The sequence below is a fragment of the Diabrotica undecimpunctata genome, chromosome 6, assembly GCF_040954645.1.
Source record: "Diabrotica undecimpunctata isolate CICGRU chromosome 6, icDiaUnde3, whole genome shotgun sequence".
NCBI classification, from domain to species: domain Eukaryota; kingdom Metazoa; phylum Arthropoda; class Insecta; order Coleoptera; family Chrysomelidae; genus Diabrotica; species Diabrotica undecimpunctata.
Genome location: NC_092808.1, coordinates 105,848,721 through 105,870,253, shown reverse-complemented (window position 1 = coordinate 105,870,253; position 21,533 = coordinate 105,848,721). Strand labels below are relative to the sequence as shown.

Here is a 21,533-nt window from a genome sequence, read left to right as displayed (position 1 = left end):
ATATATATTATATATATATATATATATATATATATATCTATATATATATATATATATATATATATATATATATATATATATATATATATATATATATATATATATATACCCTAAGGTGTTGGGTGTAAAGTCTTTTTAGTTTTCATATACAAACTTCCTCCAATTCTTCTTGTTGCTTACCAATTTCTTCGCTTGCTCCTTGGTGACACCTCTCCTGTCTAGGATGGCGGCAATTTCATCGTCCCAGGTCTTCATGGGTCTGCCCCTCGGTCTTTTCAAGGTTCTTCTCGCTTCCCACACTTGTTTCACTTGGCTTTTTTTATCCATCCTTACCATGTGGCCGTACCATCTCAGTTGGGCTTCTTCGATTTTCTTCTCTATTGATTGGACTTTAAGGCGTTCTCTTATTTCATCGTTCCGTATCCTGTCCATTCTGGTCACCCCTAGTACTCTTCTTAGATACTTCATTGAAATACTTTGCAGTTTATTTTTTAGTCTGGTGGTGAGCGTCCAGCTTTCACATCCAAATGTTAAGATAGGTACAAAAACTGTGTTGTAGATAGCTATCTTTGCTTTTTGGGATACTTCTTTTTTCGATAGGAATATGCTCTTAATTGCGTGGTATATCCGGGACGCGTTTGCTATTCGATTGTTCATCTCTGCTTCTTGTGTACCCCTACTCTCTAGTTGCACTCCCAGGTATTTGAAGGTTTCGACTTGTTCTAAAGTATAGGTATTGATTTTAATGTTTGTATGTTGGTCTGTTTTCCCACATACCATGACCTTGGTTTTATTTTCATTAATTCTCAGGTTACGTTTTTCAAGTTTATCTCTCCATATCTGGAGGTTTCTCTTAAGTGCGTCCTCGTTTCTTCCAAATACGACGAGGTCATCTGCAAATGCGCACTCCGCTATCTGTATCATTTCCAGGTTTCTATGTCCAAATATTCTCGATGTCTCTTCTCTAGTTTCTTTCATTACATCATCTAGTACAATATTGAACAGGATGGGGCCTAGTATACCTCCTTGTCGTAAGCCATCATTGACTCTAAACTCTTCCGATTCCATATTATCTGTTCTTACTCTGTTTCTTGTGTTCTTGTATAGGCTCATAATAGCTTTTCTAAATTTGCTGTCTACTTCTCTCTTTCTTAGGCTTTTGTCTATTTCGGTTAGCGAGGTTCTATCAAATGCTTTTTCGAGGTCTATGAAGGCTTGGTATAGTTCCGTGCTTGTATTTCGTGCATTTTGTATTATATGCTTGAGTGTAAAAACATGGTCATGGATACTTCTTCCCTTCCTGAAACCGCTCTGTGACTGCTCCAGCTTATGGTCTACTTCTTGTAGTAGTCTTTTCTCCAGTACTCGTTCGTAAACTTTGGAAGGGATACCCAGGAGAGTTATACCTCTGTAGTTGCTGCATTCTCGTCTGTCACCTTTTTTGAAAATGGGTAGAATAACGCCCACTTCCCAGCCTTTTGGGATCTTGTTCTCATTCCATGCTTTATTGCAAACTTTTCTAAGCATTTTATTTCCATTTTCTCCCATATTTTTTAGCATTTCCGCAGTTATCTTATCATAGCCAGCTGCCTTTCCGCTTTTGAGCCTGAGTATTATTTCTATTATTTCTTCTATTGTTATTTCGTTTTGGTTTGGGTTCTCATATGGGTTTTCTTCAGTGTTGTCTATTTCACTATTATAGTCTTTTTGAGTCAGAAGGTCTTCGAAATATTCTCTCCACCTGTTCATAATATTTTCGTTCTCGCAGAGGATGTGGCCATCTTTGTTTTTAATTTGTTTTGGTGTTTGTTGTCTACTCCCTGTTCTTAGGCTTCTCAGAGTTTTGTAAAATAGTTTTTGGTTAGTGTGGTAGTCCTTCTCCAGCTTATTCCCAAAATCCTCCCAGCTCTTCTTTTTTGCTTTAATCACCATGTCTTTTACTTTTGCCCTCTGTTGCTTATATTTTTGATAGCTTTCTGCATTCTGGTTCCCTAGATATTTCTTCCACGCTAACTTCTTGGATTTGATCTCTTCTTTTATTTCATTACTCCACCAATTCGTACATTGTCTGTTTTTATTGATTTTAGCTATTCCGCAGATTTGCTTGCCCCCATCTAGGAGAGATTCTTTAAGTTTTTGCCAAGTTTCTTCTAAGCCATAGTTCTGGTTTAAGTGCTTTTGTAGACTATTGTTCACATAGCTTTTGTATTTCTGTGCTATTTTCTTATCTGCTAACTTGTATGACCTAATAACTGCGTTGGTGAGGTTTCTTGGGGTTCTGTCTCTTTTTCTTGGAAATTGCAGGAAACCTTCTGTAAAAACATCAACAGACAAAGAATTATGACTAATATATAGATAGATAAATCGATACAATGTCTAGCGAAAGATGCTGCATTTTTTATGAATTTAAATATTTATAAGTGTTCTTTTAATATCTTTTATAGATTTGATAATAAATTTGTTTCCATAAATTTTGATTTGTAAACTTTAATATCTACTAATTGTGAAAAAGTTCTGTTTTTCATTCTTTCGATCTACTTCGTATAAGTAATCTATCCTGTATAGTAACAGTAATATAATCCATCTTATTTTAATTTCGTCTATTATTTATTCAATTATTTAATATGATCATTATGTATATCAAACTTAGGCTCGCCTAGTGCATTCCTACAAGGTTGCATATTGGCGAGATATAAAACTGTAAAAAGGTAACATAGGCTTTAGTATGTGTCACGGCTTTGTTGCACTTTAAAATGGACGTCAAGGTACGTTGTTTGTAATAATTAGAACGTTAGAGATAATAGAGAGGTTACTCCTACCATATTATTAAAAAAATATGAATATTTAAATCTTGTCGCGTAAATGCGAATAAAAGTGACACATTTTTTGCAATACTCAAGGTTACCCCTTTAAAAACACTGTTAAAATTTATAGAAATATTAAAAGTGATAATTTTCAGATAATAAAACATTTTTTAAATTACAATTAAACACTCTTACTAAACTGACAAAATTTTATTTCCCAATAAGATAGCCTTCATTAATTAAAAAATATACTTGAAAATATCCTAAGGAAGTTAGTGGTATTTTTTTAAGTGTTAATAATTTACCATTACGATCTTCCCCTGACATTCATATTTGGAGTTATGTTTCTTTTTGTTAAATCAGTGGCGAATCTTCCTGTCCCAGGCTGTTGCTGAAATTAATTGTGTGTGGCATTTTTTAGTGAATTTTTGTAACCTCCTCTGTCTTATAAAGGGTGATCAGAAAGAACTGATCTGGGTGATCCATGGGTGATCCATGGTTGTTTATTTATGAGACTTTGAAGGAGTAAAATGTAAACTCTTTGATTCACGTTGTTGCGAAACCTAAGGTACGTGACTTTTAAAATATAGCCATATAATCATAAAAGTATATGAGATGAGATTTATTTTAAGCTTTTATATGTTTAATTTTGTTTAATTGTTATTAAATAAAAGTTAGCGCTTGAATTTTAAAAACATTGCTTCATGAAAATGGCCATATTTCTTGTTTCAAACTTTCAATTCCCAACAAAATGAGACTTCGTACAAGTTTATTTCATTTTTTGCTAAGATTTGCTAACTTTTTGGAAAACAAAAATTGCAGAGACCTAATTAAAGGCATATTTCCCTCTTTAAAAGATATGTTTTTTCACTATGATGTAAAACAAAACCTTAAAAGTCTTTTCCCCTTAATTATCATATTAAAAATGTGGTTATTTTTTTTATAAACGTTTAAAGCTACAGCACATCTAAATATTATAAAACTTTAGAACTAACAAATTATAATTGTATATACTTTAAGATCTACAATTAAAAAAAATCTCTACGATCAATAGGAGCCGTGATAGACTCTTTTTTCAACCCTTATCCGGGCAACACGTTTTACTTACGTAACCCAGCAACTCGGATCTGTTGGCCCACCACTGTTCTTGAATGTACTATCCATTTTTACCCATATATTTCTAATATTCTTTTTTGATTTTTTATTAACGTTAAATTTAAATTATCTAGATTTAAAAAAGGTGCTACCACAAGGGTGCGATCTGCCTGAAGAATTTGCACAAAATAATAATATACAAGAAAACTTTTGTAGAAAAAATATTCATTAACAAGTAATAAACCTTTGGAGCCAAATAAAGAATTAATAAATAAATAAAGACTTTTGTAAATCTGCCAGGCCATTTGATTTGAAAAGAGTTGTTGATGTTTACGCATATCCTGGAAAAAGATTGCGGTGTTGTTGCCTTTCATTATTGTATGAAAACCCTTCTGAGAAAAGATTATGGCAATTATTAGCTCATGTATAAGATACCGACAAAAATATTCTTTACAAAATGAATAAAACGCATAAGTCAGAAAAATATTATTATTTTACTTTTACAAATTAATACTTTGTCATATCAATTTACTATTTAAGTTGGGACTAAGCCACAAGATAAGCTTATTCCCAACTAAAATAGCAAATTGGTATGACAAATTAAATTATTATTATTAGGTTAAAAAAACAATAAAAATAAAAAAAACATAGATTAGTCATTTATTTTTCTTTATTGCAATACTTACTTTACTTACAATCTTTTTTAATTATACAGTGATGGTTTACACACATTTCTGTTGCATATTTCACAAAGGCTATAACGGGATAAGATGGTCAAAAGTGCCCCCACACAGATCAGCACCGTGTCTTGTGCTTTCAATAAAGCATATAAAAACATGACTTCATGCAAATTTTGAGCTTCTCAGAGCCCATAGAATCTTTTAAATCTAAAAAAGAAGCTTTTTTGGACTTTATTTTTTTCTGAACGGAATTTCGCTTTAAAAAATCTGAAAAAATTCATGAATATGTATCTTTTGATAACAAAATAACATTATTTTTTTCAAATTTTTATATTGAAAATTGAGCTTAGGAAAAATTATTGAAATTTTCAATAATTTTTTAGGATATGCTAATAATTTTTGACTAACTTTTAAATAGTAATTTTTTATGTATTTTTTTTTTCGTTCTTTTAAATGGTTAAACAGAATTCTCAATTTCTGAGCGGAAAACATCAAAAAATCAAAAACCGTTTTTTTAGTAATTTATTTGCACATAACCTCAAAACTCAGTTGGTAATTTAACATTTTTTTTTTCCACATTATCACATTCTTTTGTAAAAGTCCCCGTTTAACTCTTTCATAAAGACAAAATTCGAAAAACCACGGTTTTTATCCCTTTCGCACTTTTTTTTACCTTACCTCAAAATCAAATAGTTAGATGTATGCTTTTCCACCTATTTTCTTACGGGCTATGAATCATTATTGTATAAATAATCATTTTTAACTTACAAATTTATAAATTGCGAAAAAATCGTGTTTTTCTAATATTTCCCCATTTTATTGGCTCATAACCTTAAAATCTAGTAGCTAAATGATCGAATTTCCGCGTATTTTTGATCGCACCCTTCAATTTTGTTACACCACTTGTCTTTTTTTTTTCTTCAATGGTCAAAACTTAACAAAAATAGAAAAAAATTGTTTCTTAGCATTATTTCTATTTTTGACTCGTTAATGGCATAAAGTGATATATCTCTAGGATCACATTGATATTACAAGAATATTATTATTATCTTTTAAATATTTTTTTAACATTGTAAAAATCGTTTTATAAATTTATTTGGATATAAGCGAGGACATATATTATATAAAATATTTGGTTACAAAAATATTTATTATTATGAAATTGTTATAAAATAGGTTATTTAAATTAACAGTTTAAACATTCAATTACATTTTAGTCTTCATCACTATTCTCATCTATGACTGATTCAACATCAGATGTAAAAATTTCTGATAGAATTATTGCTGATAGGATTATTTGATAATAAGGCTAAGACAGTCAAAGCGATACGAAGGCGACGGCGGCACGAAGGTCATACGAAGGCGACACCAAGGCGAAAGTAGTGACGACAGAAACAATGTCTGCAATAGCAAACATTGTTGTTGTCGCCACTGCTTTCGTCTTAGAGAGTATCATAGAGCATGAAGCATGCACGATACGTGCGCCTATAGGATATTTATTTTACATTCATGGCAATACATGGCAATTATAATATTCAACTCTAAACTTCGATTTGACCTACTTCGAGAATTTCAATACGACTCGAGAATTTCAATACGACTCGAGATTTTCGATAATAACTCGCAACGGATTTTAGGACAAAGGGATGATATATCCCATAGGCTTGCTCTATCATTATCTAGTAACTTATTTATTTTGATTTAACATTTGGCACTAGACTATAAGTAGGCAATTTGCATTATCATGTAAGGCTTGCGCACCAAAAGTGATATGCGATTAAAAGCGATAAAAACAATTGTTGAGGAAGGGTCAATCATAAAGCTATAGTTTTTTTTTCGAGTTTTGACTATTTAAGAAAAAAAAGACAAGTGGTATAACAAAATTGAAGTGTGTGATCAAAAATACGCGGAAATTCGATCATTTAGTTACTAGATTTTAAGATTATGAGCCAATAAAGTAGGAGCAATTTTAGAATTTGTAAGTTAAAAATGATTATTTTAACAATAACAATGATGATTCATAGCCCGTAAAAAAACAATGGAAAAGCATAAATCTAACTATTTGATTTAAGGTAAGCTAAGGTAAGGTAAAAAAAGTACGAAAATGATAAAAACTGTGGTATTTTCGAATTTTCTCTTTATGAAAGAGTTAAATGGGGACTTTTACAAAAGAATGTGATAATGTGGAGGAGAAAAGGTTGAATTATCAACTGAGTTTAGAGGTTATGTGCAAATTAATGAGTAAAAGAACGGTTTTTTTGATTTTTCGATGCTTTCCACTCAGAAATTGAAAATGCTGCCTTAGCCATTTAAAAGAACGAAAAAAAAAATACATAAAAAATTACTATTTAAAAGTTAGCCAAAAATTATTAACATAACCTAAGAAATTATTGAAAATTTCAATATTTTCAATAATTTTTTTCCTGAGCTCAATTTTAAATATAAAAATTTAAAAAAAATCAGGCTATTTGTATTCAAAAGATACATCTTCATGAATTTTTTCAGATTTTTTAAAGCAAAATTGCGTCCAGAAAATAATAAAGTCGAAAAAACCTCTTTTTGTAGATTTAAGAGGTTCTATGGGCTCTGGAAAGCTAACAATTTGTATGAAGTCATGTTTTTATATGCTTTATTGAAAGCACAAGTCGCGGTGCTTCGCATTTACCAGGCCTAGCCCGTTTATAAGGGGAACCTTAGTTTAACATAGAGCTCCTTATTTATATTTGTGTCACAAAATACACCACTCACTTCCTTGTCTTATATTCATCTAGCCCTAACTCTTCTTCATGCAATAAAATATATTTCTCTATTGTAATATCGATGTGTAATACCGGCTAAAAGAACAACTTTAACCTAGGGATAAGCCATAATAGACCTCTTAGGTCCACTGAAAGGGTGATTAAACTGCTACTCATGTTAAACCTAACCTAACCTAACATACCGATTCTAGGGACTTAAAACTATTACTTTTCACAATAATTTCATCATTTGAAGTTATCGTTTAATTTGTAGTGGTAACTACATCTTTAAATAAACATTTCAAATACTATTTTACTGTTTTACTTCTAAAAAACGCAATAAAAAACAATCTCAAAAACGTTTTGAAAAACGTTCTAAAAAATAATTACCTACTATTTAAATGGAAATAAACCGCAATTAAAGGTAAAAGTAAGTTTATTGACGTTTCAATTTCCACTTCTTTCGTTCTTTCGACACTTTATTTGTGGCTTATTCCCATTTAAATAGTAATTACTTTAAAATGCCACAAGAAAACAGCTTCAGAACAGTTCTTAAAAACGTTACATTGTGTTTCAAAACTTCTTTTTATGCATATTGTTACACTTTTTGTTATAAATCTCTGACCGTATTTACCACTAATTTTACATCATCACCATACACCAAGTACCAGGATATGTTACCCTGTAGTTTTCCTGTTATCTAATCAAACGCTAATTGGAATAAATAAGAAGTAAGCACTGAGGTCTGATACAAATCTACATTTACATGAAATATATCAGTCTCTCCCACAACTGTCTAAACACTAGTGGTAACTCCCTTATAAATGTGTCTCATAATCTTCACAGGGAATTCCTTTCTTATTGAGTGTCCACCACAGGACTTTTTGGGAAACTCTATAATACTATAATATACTTTTACAAGGTCAATGAATACTAATTGAGTATCTGTTTTTTTAGTCCTGAATTTTTCCATTAGCTGCCTTATAATGAAAATTGCATCTGTTATTATTCTGCCTTGCAGAAATCCAAACTGATTTTAGGATATTTCGGTGTCTATTAAGTAGTCTCTGTATATTTTCATGGTTTAATTAATTGATTTTATAACTCTGTAGTTTTGTATTGTTGTGCATCTCCAGTGTTTTTATAAACTGGTACTAATACGTCGCTTCGTTATCCATCCGGCATTTGTACTACTTCCATAATTCTATTTAAAAAACTTGTTCCTGTTTCTCCTAAAACTGCTTTATTTTTGTCTCTGTTTGTTTAACTAATTTTCTGGTAAATACTTTAATAAACAAACTGTCAATTCTGGTGTCAAGTTGATCGTATACGCTTCTGCTTTAGATTTTGCTAGTGTTACTTTTGCTTCTTTTTTGGCGACCCTATACTTTTATTAGAAGATCTGTAACCGACCTATTTTGTTGACATTATTTACATTAAGAATTTCAAGATTCAGCCTAAAACCGTGCTTTCTAAACGTTGCAAAGAAAGTAAAAGACAAATGCACTGGCATGAGGATTTATTATTGTATCCACGAGATGCCAATGTACCTAGACAGAAATTCCTTCGAGAAAACGATTTCCTAATAATCCATAACAGAGTAAAATATTAAAAATAACATAGACGGTTTACGTTTGATTTCGTTACAGCGTACCATCATTCGCTGATATGCATAGTTCTGTCTCTTGGCTTCACCAGAGCGAACCCATGGCAAGAGCTTGCCATGAGTTCGCTCAATTACGATCATAAACATTGATAAAAAGTGAAAACATAAATAAATTGTCTGAAAACTTAAAAAATACTAAATCCACAAGGAAAATAATTCCTGTAGCTGGCTGTATACCACGTATAACAAAAAGAGGTTAGTCTTTGTATGTGGGTATATTTTATTTTATAAAAACCCTTAAAAGGGCAACATTAAAAACACGAACGTTTTCGGAACAACCGTTCCATCATCAGGTTAAAATACCTAAAATAAGTATAAACCATTTAATTACATCAAATGTGGTTTAAAATTTTGACTAAGGTTAAAAAAACAAAATGGTTATACTTACAGGTTACCATGCCTGAGCCACCAAAATATTTGGGTAAAAACCCTTTAAAATGTAATGTGTTACCAAAGAGTGTACATGATGTTGATAATATTATATGATGTTTAATATTTTAATTAGATTTTACTTTAGGTAACATACACCCATGCTTAAGTGAGTTCCAGTGTCCGGAGAGTAAACCTCTTCAAACGGACTTCAGCTGGCAACTGATTGATAAGATACCCATGAGCGGTGTCAAAAACAAAATGTCAATGAAACATGAAACAATGTTAGTTAAACATTATATTACTACAGCCAAAAGATTAAAAAACTTTGATGATGTTAAAATGATAACAGCAATCCAGGTTTTGGGATTTAAAAATTTTTCTATAATTATTTAATATTGGATATAAAAGATGTAAATTACTGGTGTTGTTGAAGGTCATGTTTAAGAGAATGACGTATGCATTAGGCAGCTTATGTTACTCTATATCGTATGGAGTGTGGTCTAAAAGGTGTAATTTGTGACGAATTAGCTGAAATATATGGAAATGTCCTTTTATGTTGCTTACATCTAGGACAAGGAAAAATAAATAAATAGTATATATTTGTAGCTAATGTAAGACTTCGTATTTAGATGGAATTGTTTAATACTGCTTGTATCTTAAAAAATTTTTTAATATAAGTGGGTCCAATAGATTGAGAAAAGTGATTGAAAATCTTCCGGCTGAAGGAATTAAAGTTATAATATATGTGATTAAATTTAAAGATTTGAAAAGGCTGAGATCCTCAGAGACTTGGCAGGAATAAAAGTAAATGAAATGACTAAAGAATAAAGGAGAGTGGGTTAAAGGAAAATGAATGAGTTAATCAACAAAATTAGAGATGATAGAGGTCCTTCATGCTTAAAGCATCTAGCACCCTGAACAAAATATATTTTGGTTATATTAAATTCGATACATAAAAGCCTGAAATTTTATTTGTGAGTATGGTGTACTAAGATGTTGACTAAGAGAGGGGGAGCAATGGTTGATTAAGGGTTTAGGTAAAGTGGGAGAAAGTGAATTCTGATGAATTGCTGGATTGTGTTTAAATGGTTACTGAGTTTAGAACTAATGAGTGGATGGTAGATATATGAAAAGACAGAGAACTAGCAAAAGAAAAAAGAATGGACAGGATTATGATGTAAACGTGAAGATTTGAAAATAATGAAATAGTGAGGTATAATAGATATGATGTTAACAATAGGGGGCTGAAAAATTCTTTTGGAGGGAGTGTTGTGACAGTAGTGTAGAGAGAATGGTTGTTTTAAAAGCAAACATTGTTGAGAAGGATTAAGGTGTTGACGTTTGACGTTTATTTTTTTTTTTTTAAATACTGATGGATCGAGAAAGTACTAAAACTGATAGATATTACCGAGCAAGTGACAAACTTGAAAACATGTAGATAACTCGATTGGAAAAAATAATAAGAGACGGTATAAGCATATTTTAAATGCTGTTTTTCGAATTTAAATAAGCATATGACCCTCTTAATCGAACGATGCTATATGAGGCCATGAGAACATTAGAAATACCAGACAAGCTTATAAGGCTAGTGAGAATGACGTTTAGGAACACGATGAATAGAGTAACAATGGAAGGAAGCTTTTCAAGATAGTTCAAAGTGAATAGAGGTTTAAAACAAGGGGATCTATCAACGAATTTATTTAACCTAATATTAGAACAAATCGTAAGAAGATCAAATATAAGTGCAAAGACGTCCACAGAAGAAGTGGTTACTTATAAGCAGTGAAGCTTATAGACTTGTCAGAAACAGGCGTGAGAAATTAAAGAGAGAAAACAAGAGACCGAAAAAAAAGGAGGGAAATAACCAAGTTCTTAGAAGACAGGGGCCTACAAGGCCCGGAGCGCGGTTGCGTTTCGATTTAATTCAAGTCTCTTACCACTCCCTAACACGTGTTTCTGGGTCTACCCGTCATCAGAGAGAGTTTGTAAGAAGACTCAAACTAAATCAAAACGCAACGCAATTATAGGAAAAACAATTACCAAAGTATGCTACTAGAGACCTCTAGTGAGGAAATATGAAGTTAAATGTGTCGATAGCAATTGAAATAAATTGTGTACCTAAGCTTAATTAAGCCATTCAGGGCGATGCTGGGAATATTTATATTACTATGCATCAACCATTTACCCATATAAATTACCATCATTTTTGTACTTACTGCGTCGAGTAAGGACGATAAATATACGAAGACGGTTGCGTTTCGATTTAATTCAAGTCTCTTACCACTCCCTAACACGTGTTTCTGGGTCTACCCGTTATCAGAGAGAGTTTGTAAGAAGAATCAAACTAAATCAAAACGCACCGACTACTCTGGCAATTATAGAAAAAACAATTACCAAAGTATGCTACTAGAGACCTCTAGTGAGGAATGATGGTAATTTATATGGGTAAATTGTTGATGCATAGTGGAATATAATAAGTCTCTAGTAGCATACTTTGGTAATTGTTTTGCCTATAATTGCCAGAGTAGTCGGTGCGTTTTGATTTAGTTTGAGTCTTCTTACAAACTCTCTCTGATAACAAGTAGACCCAGAAACACGTGTTAGGGAGTGGTAAGAGACTTGAATTAAATCGAAACGCAACAGTCTTCGTATATTTATCTTCCTTACTCGACGCAATGAGTACAAGAATGATGGTAATTTATATGGGTAAATTGTTGATGCATAGTGGAATATAATAAGTCTCTAGTAGCATACTTTGGTAATTGTTTTGCCTATAATTGCCAGAGTAGTCGGTGCGTTTTGATTTAGTTTGAGTCTTCTTACAAACTCTCTCTTATGACGGGTAGACCCAGAAACACGTGTTAGGGAGTGGTATGAGACTTGAATTAAATCGAAACGCAACCGTCTTCGTATATTTATCGTCCTTACTCGACGCAATGAGTACAAGAATGATGGTAATTTATATGGGTAAATTGTTGATGCATAGTGGAATATAAATATTCCCAGCATCGCTCTGAATGGCTTGATTAAGCTTGGGTATACAATTTACTTTAATTGCTGTCGACATATTTAACTTCATATTTCCTCATCAGAGGTCTCTAGTAGCATACTTTGGTAATGGTTTTTTTTCCTATAATTGCCAGAGTAGTCGGTGCGTTTTGATTTAGTTTGAGTCTTCTTACAAACCCTCTCTGATGACGGGTAGACCCAGAAACACGTGTTAGGGAGTGGTAAGAGACTTGAATTAAATCGAAACGCAACCGTCTTCGTATATTTATCGTCCTTACTCGACGCAATGAGTACAAGAATGATGGTAATTTATATGGGTAAATTGTTGATGCATAGTGAAATATAAATATTCCCAGCATCGCTCTGAATGGCTTGATTAAGCTTGGGTATACAATTTACTTTAATTGCTATCGACACATTTAACTTCATATATATATATATATATATATATATATATATATATATATATATATATATATATATATATATATATATATATATATATATGTATATATATATAAGCATATTTTAATAGCCATAATAATAAAGTCTGAGTCTGTGCGGAGGGAACTCTATCCTGAATGAAGGTCAGACCGGGCGGATAATTTCTGATCTTTCACAGTCCGCATCCCAATCGTTAATAATTAAGGTCAAATTGTCTCTGTTCCAAATGGTTCCAGTATTGAGACTAAATCCTTGAGTTTACCAGGTCTAAATAAAATATCTATCACTTTTTGGTGACTAGATTATACATAGGAGATCTACCGAAGTCTCGAGGATCACTGACGGTCTCCAGAGAAGAAAAACAATAAGAAAGATGAGTACACAAAATGACTAGAAGTGGCGATTATAAGAAACATACTGGAATGAGTTGGATGACAACAGATTTGAATAGAGCCATTGCTATTAAATTGATTTAATGAGTAAAAATACTTAGTTAAATAAAATAAAGTTAATACTTACGAAAATAACTTGTTGTTTTACTATCCAATATAAGGTTACTTTATTTTTATATATAATTCAAGAATAATTATGATATGATTATGTAACTATTTCCTTTTGAGATTTTTATATTCAGTACAATTCACAATATTTGTACCTAAAATATCTTAATATTTGACAAAATATAATATAAATATTTTTTTTTGGAATACACAATGCAATATACACTTAAATTTTTGTTTACTAGTTTCACTGAACACATCATTAAATTTAGTAAAGTCTAAATGTGTTTACTACAGAAGCAAACTTTGTGGATTAAATATTTGAATAAGACTATATGGCAACGTAGTTGTTAGTTGCTCCCGTACTTAGTTTTCTGGTTACCACGCTTCGTAAAATGTTTTCTAGTTTGATTGCCAGAGTAAGTTTTCTAATTGGAACATGAATAAAAATCTTACAGGAAAAAATTTTTGTTATACATAATGTCCAGAATGTGGCACTTCCGTTTATACCGGAAGAAGACGTTACATTTATTATATTAAATACATTTTTTATTTTATTTTCAAATTCTATATGAAATTTTGAAAAAATCCTAGTCTATTTAAAATAACCATATCTCCATTAAAAACAAGGCTAGTGACGTAAAATTATAACTCATGAACAACAAACGCTTGCCCATTAACTTCATGTGTCCAACTTATTGATATTTCATACAGGGTGTTTCAAACAGCACAATTTTAATAATTTATAAGTTGCTTACTTTAAAATGGACACCCTTTAGTTTATTACATTTTCGGCTGTATTTTTTAAGCTGATTCGTTTGATATTGGTATTCTCTATTCCTAAATCCACCCACTTTTAAGATATTTGATTATTTAAATTAAAACATAAGACTTAATTATTTCAACGTTAGTAATGAGTAGGCCATGATTTCCATTATCTAAAGTGATATTTTATTATTTTTTTAACATAATTAAAAAACTAATTGTAAAAAGTAACCAATAGCATAAAGAAATTATTAATTGTAAACATCATTAAAAACGTTGAGTAGATATTTTGTATTAATTTAAGTAGATGACTTACAAACTAGAATAACTAAATCCAATCTGTTTCTAAACAGTTATGAAACTTTTCATTAAGTTATGTCTTGTAATTCTGACAATATGGTTGGGTGTGAGAGAATTAAAAGCAAGTAAGACTCTCTGCATCATATTATCTACCTTTGTCGTAATTGGTTTGAAAAATAACTGGTTTTTAATGTAATTCCAAATGTCAAAAATCTAAAGGTGCCAATTAAGGAGAACGAACTACCCAATGAAACTAACCCTAATTGGCAATTCATTCTTAATCATATACATAACGTCGTAAATATGCTGAGCAACAGGCCCAAAGTTATGGGGAGGTGCTCTGTCTTGTTGATACTAAGCTGAGGTTGCCTCTCCGCTTCTTAAAGTATGTAACGCCGGTCGTATGACTATTTATAAAATGTGGCAATATCTTTCAACATTTATAACGTTCTCTGCTAACATGTAGATTTTATTAGATCAAAAATGTCAATTAAATAATCCGTTTTTGCCAAACTTTGCTTTTGCGTTTGTCATTTTGTAAATTGGAGTGAACGTCAACAGTTTCCAATTATTTAGTATTTGTCCGCTTATGTAGATATTATTGAATAGGGCGATCAACAGTTTTATTTAACAGTTGCTGATATACAAAGTAAAAATGAAACTCATTTGGTCATATCGTTAGCAGCTCTGAGAATCGCTAGCAAATCTAGTGTTATAAAGATACAAAGATTTCAATCTAAAACTCTAAGAACAATCGCTAATGCCCCTTGGTATATCCAGAATGACGCCTTACATAGAGATATGCAGGTACTAACAGTCTCTGAAGACTGCAAAACAATTTCTGAACAATATCAAAAACGGTTGCACGTGCATCCTAACACACCCTGCATACAATCTTCTTAACAACCATCAAGCGAAGAGATTGAAGTGATGTGATCCCTTGGACCTACCAAACCGCTTTTAGTATTCGTGTTCGCATATCTGTGTATGTGCACCTCCCTCCGGTAAACAAACCAATATCTGTCTTCTGATGCTTTGGTCACTATGCCTTACATCTCTTTGACATTGTAAAGTCAAAAAATTTTAGTTATTGTTTTTATTCTGAATCAAAATGTAAACAATCTTAGATGTTATTAAAAAAAAAAAGTTTTATTTGATATGTGTCATAAAATTTAAAAATTTTATCTGGTCTAGTCCGAGAGCTTTGTTGTTCTTTTCCTTTCAAGTTTTTTGATAGATGACTCAGCTTCTGTCTGTTTGATGGTATATATGTTACGCGGAAACTTACGTTCATATATTCTTTCCTCTCAACGTGGTGGGAGTTGTATACTAGAATTTTGTTGTTTGGTTGTACAAATGCATTTCTAGGTATTTTACATAATCCTTTTGTTGTAGTAGTTAGGTGTTTAGTGAGACATTTGGGCATTCACCTTTTCGATTGGTGAACGTTATATGTACTGACTTGCTTTCGTTTACTTTAATTCGCCATATTTGTAATCAAATCTTTATTTTATCGCGATTGGTCTGTAGCAGTTGCGAGGTTTTGAATAAGCCGCAAGGATTGCTGTGTCGTCTACATATGTGACTGTGATGATATTTTGACTTGTAGGAAGATCTGCTGTGTACAGTAGGTAGAGACCAGGTCCAAGGACACTACCCTGAGGTACTCCAGCTTTAATTATTCCAGATAATTTAGTTCACTAATCTTTTACTTTTACAATGAAATGACAATCGATAAGATAGGACTTAATATTATAACATAGTTTTAATAATTCAAAGAAAACGAGAATAGATAATTTTCTATATGTGTACCCCGGAGGTAAAGGACACTATGTCCATTTTAATCGAAATTTAGATTATTGCAGTTTTGAATATAACTTTTCTGGCTCTACACATAGGTAAACCATACTATGTCCAGAGACAATTTTACGGCAAGTTACCGACTTTTTAATAAACACCAAGTCCACTTCCAGTCAGAGGTAAACAACACCATGTGGACTTGGTGTTGTTTACCTCTACTATATGTGTACACCGTCATTTACCATCCGGACATAGTGTTATGTGCCCTTGTACACTTCCCGTCATATAAAAATGGTACACTTTTTTCTCTCAATGTAAACCAGTGTTCAGACCAGAGATATATAAGAGAGCCTCTCTTACATATCTCTGGTTCAGACTGGAGACAATAGTTCGTGAAACAATTCATTGTTGCCATCACAGATAACGGAATTGCACTAAATCTAAATAAAAAAATATCGTTTAAAAATGTGTTTAGATTAATATTATTTTTTTTATTAACAACAAAAAACGGTATCTAATAAATTTAATAACCAGAGAGACGGTTGATTTAATGCCCAAAATGTTTGAAGAATTTTTTAATAATGGAGATATGACAAAATACTATTATCTCAGCAGTTTCGAATTAAAATACATATATTTAAATTCCACACTTGTTCACTGTAAAAGTTGTATGCCACAACCCACTTCAGTTTTGTGCTACACTTTACGAGAAACGAATGACAGCTCTCGATTTGAAATTAAAGTCATGTCTAAATTTTTTATTTTTTAACATTATTTTTGAATTAAAATATTTTCATAAATTATAATAAAACACGATTCAAGTCCTTCTTTTAGCTGCTTTGATATAATATATTCGTTATAAGAAAGAAGTGGACGAAAATAATAATTTGTTTGGAGATGAAAATTCGGATATTGATAAAATCTATGAGCCTCTAAGTGGTGAAAGCTCAGAATCGGACGACAATGATATGAGACGTATAAGTAAACCAGCGAAAACAAAGGTAAAAGAGAAAGCTATTACTACTCCTACGATTAGTGGGACAATAAAAAAAAATCTTCTTCAGGACGATTTATCCTTATGCAGGCAATTTCAATGAACAGAATGAAGTTATTTTAGAAGAGAAAAGTGTTAAAAGGAAGGTACAAAATATAACTAAGTGCAAACAAAAAGGTAAAAACGTGTAGTAAATGAACAAATTTGGGCCTGTAATGTTCGCAAACGAAAAATAGCTGGTGGAAAAGAGTATCTCAGTAAAAGAGGCAAAGACATGCCTGCAAAAATGTTAAAGCCTCCTTGCATGTGTCGCATGAAATGCTCTGAAAGATTGCCAGAATACGAAAGACAAAAAATTTTTAACTCATACTGGACTGAGACAAACGTTTCAGATCTTAAAAAGCAATTTATCTTCTCATGTATCGACATCCAACCTACTCTTCGATCAAGAAAAAAAGATCTAAATTCTACAAAATCTAAAAATAATACACTACACTATCATTTTACAGTGAACAATTAGCTATTGAAGGTGTGCAAGGTTATGTTTTTAAACACACTTTGTATATCTAATTTAGTAGTAGTAAATATGTTGAAAAAAATTGAGCCAGGAGGTTTAATAAAGACTGATCAAAGAGGTAGACACACGCCAACCAATAAAACTCCTACCGAAACCATAAGTAGTATACATCAACATATTAAATCATTCCCAAAATACGAGAGTCATTATTCCAGAGAAAGGAGTAAGAGAGATTATCTGGGCACAGAACTTACAATAGAAAAGATGTATCAACTGTACATTGATGAATGCAATGAAAGACATGTAGATCTACATCTCAGAGCAAGAAAGTGGTTGTACGCAGATATTTTTAATAAAGACTTCAAGTTGTCGTTTAAACCGCCAGAAAGAGAAATTTGCGATACATGCAGTATATTCACCGCTCAATTAAAAAATAATCTTACTGCAGATGAACTAACCAGTGTACAGACTGATCATGATGCTCACCTAATTGAATCTAAAACTCGGTATAACTTAAAACAATTGCACTTTATAATAGCTAAAGAGTCACCAAAATACAAAGTACTATCTGGTGATTTGCAAAAATGTTTGTCTTCACCACTAACAAACAATTGTATTAGTTTCTACAAAAGGAAGCTTTGGATATTAAATTTTACATTACATGATGCCAGTGATTCTTCTGTACAATGTATAATGTGGGACGAATCGAAAGGGGCCCGAGGTGCAAACGAAATTGCCTCGTCAATTTTGAAATGGGCTGACAATACAATTCCAGGTAGTCAAGTAGAGGACATCACTCTTTGGACCGATAACTGCTATGGACAAAAAAAAATATATGTATTATATTGTGCTATTTTTGGATACTGCAAATAAAGACGATCACTCAAAAGTTTTTACTGAAAGGGCACACAGATATGGAAGCACACACTGTTCATGCTTTAATCGAAAGAAAAAAGTAAGAAACTCTCCAATTTGGCCATTTTAACACCATGGGACTGGCAACAACTAATTAGGCAAACATCAGGTAAATACACAGTGCAGAATATGGAACTTACAGATTTCAAAAACTTCCAAACGCTGTTTGATAAGAAATTGTCATCTAATCCTCCTTTTGTAAGTAGAAAAAAAATGTTAATGAAGACCCTGTTCTACTGTCAACATGTGTTTTCCTACAAGTCCAACAAGAACATATTAGAAAGTTCTTTTATAAGACCGATTTCAATAATTAAAATATGTATGAAGTGGACTTCATGAGGTATCGAAGACAGCAAGTAACGTTTCCAGCTCAATTAAATCAAGTCTCAGTAATCCCATTACCAATCACGAAACAAAAGTACAATGACTTAATTGCACTACTGCCTTTTGTTTCGTCAGTTTGTCATGCGTTTTATCAAAATTTAACACGTAGCGATGTAGCCACAAACGATTACCCACAAGAAGATGAAGATGATATGGAGCATCTTTAACAATTTTGAAACTTATCGTCTATAATTTTACTTAACTGTTATAACATTATAATATTTACCTCTAACAAAATAATAGTATAGGCTGTTTAATGTATTTGTATTGTTTTTTTCGTAAAGACCTTAACATGCAATGCCACATTATTTAAAAAAGTTGTTAGGGGTAAACAACACTATGTCCAACTACACATTTTTAAAAAAAATTTAAATAATGAACGGTAAACCTCAGGTATATAATACTTCATGGAATGAAAAACGATTATACACACTACAATAATAATATATTATTCTTGGTTAAATATAAGAAACATTCGAGTATTTACTGATTACAAATTTAAAAAATTTTAAAACTGCTCTCCTGAAAAAGTAAGAAAATGGACATAGTGTTCTTTACCTCCGAGTTACCGATATATAAAATAAAAATATTGGATATAATATGTCTAGTAGTAATTTTTCAAAAACATTTGACGTCACTGAAAGTAGACTGATGGGTCTATAGGACTTAACTTCTTTTACAGGCTTGTCTGGTTTGGGTATTAAAATACTTTGTGCCTCTTTCCACAAAAGGTTAAAGTAACTAGTTCTTACGATTGCGTTAAAAATCTGTGTTAAATATTTCACTTTCTTCTTGAGAAGTTCTTTTAGAATTCCTGAAGTGATTAGGTGTAACCCTGGGGACTTTTTTGGATTCAAATCTGCTTGAATTTTGTTAAAAACTTGTTTGGCTGTGAATTTCTCAGAGTTATTGACTGTCTAGTTTTAAATTCAAACAAAGAGTCTCCATTTAAACATAACTTTTGTTTTTTTAATAATTTTCACAGTATTGTTCTTAATCATATTTATAGATTAATTGTTCATTTTAAAGGCAATGCATTTATTTGAAATATTTTTAGTTCGCAGCCATCGCTATTTTCGCTATGGTATCCATTAGCCAGGCTAGTATTATACCTACAGTGGAGGTATTACAAGGTCCTGGAAGTAAAACACTTCTTATTGGTCCAGATGGAAGCGCAATAGATTCAGCAGCTCCTGGAGGAACAGTTGTCACTAATGATCACGGCTCAGGATTAGTAGCTGCTGGCCCTGCGATACTTCCATTAGGTAGATATATTTTCACTTATACCTACGTAAAGCAGTAAACAAGCCTAATTGTTATTTTTATTTAAAAGATTTTTTTAAATAAATCGTGTTGCAAATTAATTAACATAAACAAAGAACCAGAAAAATATTTTAAAACTGGATAAATTTTTTTACTGTTTTTCCTTTTTTGACTCAATTGATGCTGCCGTTCTTTTAGTTTCTTGGATTTTATTATGTAGGTGATCGGTCTGATAACTATATTAAAACTAGCAGAGGAGAAAAAATTAAATGAAGTGACGTACATATTGTTCAAGTCGAAAAATCAGCTCCCTACACAATTTTCAGAATTCAAAAGTGTAAATGTTGTAGCCTCCACAAAGGAAGACCAGGAAAACATATATTATCAGATTAATAAATTAGGGTTTTGTAGTACATATATTTAATAAATAGAGACCCATACGTTTTTTTTCTTTTATTCAAACAAATCTCATACCTAATTTGAACTTGCAATGAAATATGAAAAATCTTTAGTTCCGAAGTGTAACAACTAGACAAATACCTTAAAATTACTTATTATATATGTATATATTTCTTTTTTAATAACACCATAGTTTAGCTTGTATCTTTTGAAACATTAATAAAATAAATCGATTATTATTATATTAACCAAATAATAAAATTATCTGACACTAACATGTTGGAAAATAGACTTTCCCTGTTTTCTTGTAACTAATGATTTCTAATTTGTTGAACTTTGGAACTGGTGTATCGATTTGTTCTTTTATCCATTATTTTATTTTATACTTATAGGTCCCGAGATCGTTGTAAGGAGCCCAGCTGGTTCCGTAATCACCAGTCATTCCTTAGCAGGTCCTGCAGTAGTACCAGCTATCGCACCAGCTGCGGAAACTGTAATATCAGCCGCAATTTCTGTCGAAGGATCAGCTCCTCAAAATGCTGAAGGATCGTATGTACCAGACAATACAGAAGCTTTATACGACGACGGATCATATAAGGGAGAGCATTAATAATATTAAAAAAGTGCATTGTGTCTTAATGTTGTGTTTTAACTTTATACCCAAAGTAGTTATAATCTATTTCTAATGAGTGTAGAGTAATAAAATCTCATGAAGTATTCAAAAGCGCTACAGGGTAATCCGTCAATAATCCGTCAATAAATTCCGTCCGCATTGCAAAATTCTGTCGTTTCATAAAGAGCAGGTAGGTATCACCCTGTTTTAAGGGATTAGTCCATTGTTATCGACAGATAAACACTGAGCCAGAGGCGCGCTAGTGGTTTAATTGA

General features: G+C 31.8%; 2 protein-coding genes across 4 annotated transcripts in view; one reads left to right on the top strand and one right to left on the bottom strand.

The window, feature by feature from the left end:
* Nucleotides 1–21,533, bottom strand: part of nolo (ADAMTS-like no long nerve cord) — a 2,006,971-nt gene that overhangs the window by 249,305 nt on the left and 1,736,133 nt on the right. The gene's annotated exons all lie outside the window — the stretch shown is intronic.
* On the top strand, nucleotides 2,641–21,311 carry LOC140442778 (uncharacterized). Its single transcript, XM_072533751.1, has 3 exons — nucleotides 2,641–2,765; nucleotides 20,041–20,248; nucleotides 21,038–21,311. The coding sequence occupies exons 1-3, from the start codon at nucleotides 2,754–2,756 to the stop codon at nucleotides 21,253–21,255; spliced, it is 438 nt and encodes a 145-aa protein (XP_072389852.1). The 5' UTR covers nucleotides 2,641–2,753; the 3' UTR covers nucleotides 21,256–21,311.

Bases quoted from the DNA above. Each gene is read 5' to 3' on its own strand.
- LOC140442778 (XM_072533751.1), top strand. The intron at 20,249-21,037 runs GTAGATATATTT...TTATACTTATAG, and splicing joins CCCTGCGATACTTCCATTAG to GTCCCGAGATCGTTGTAAGG.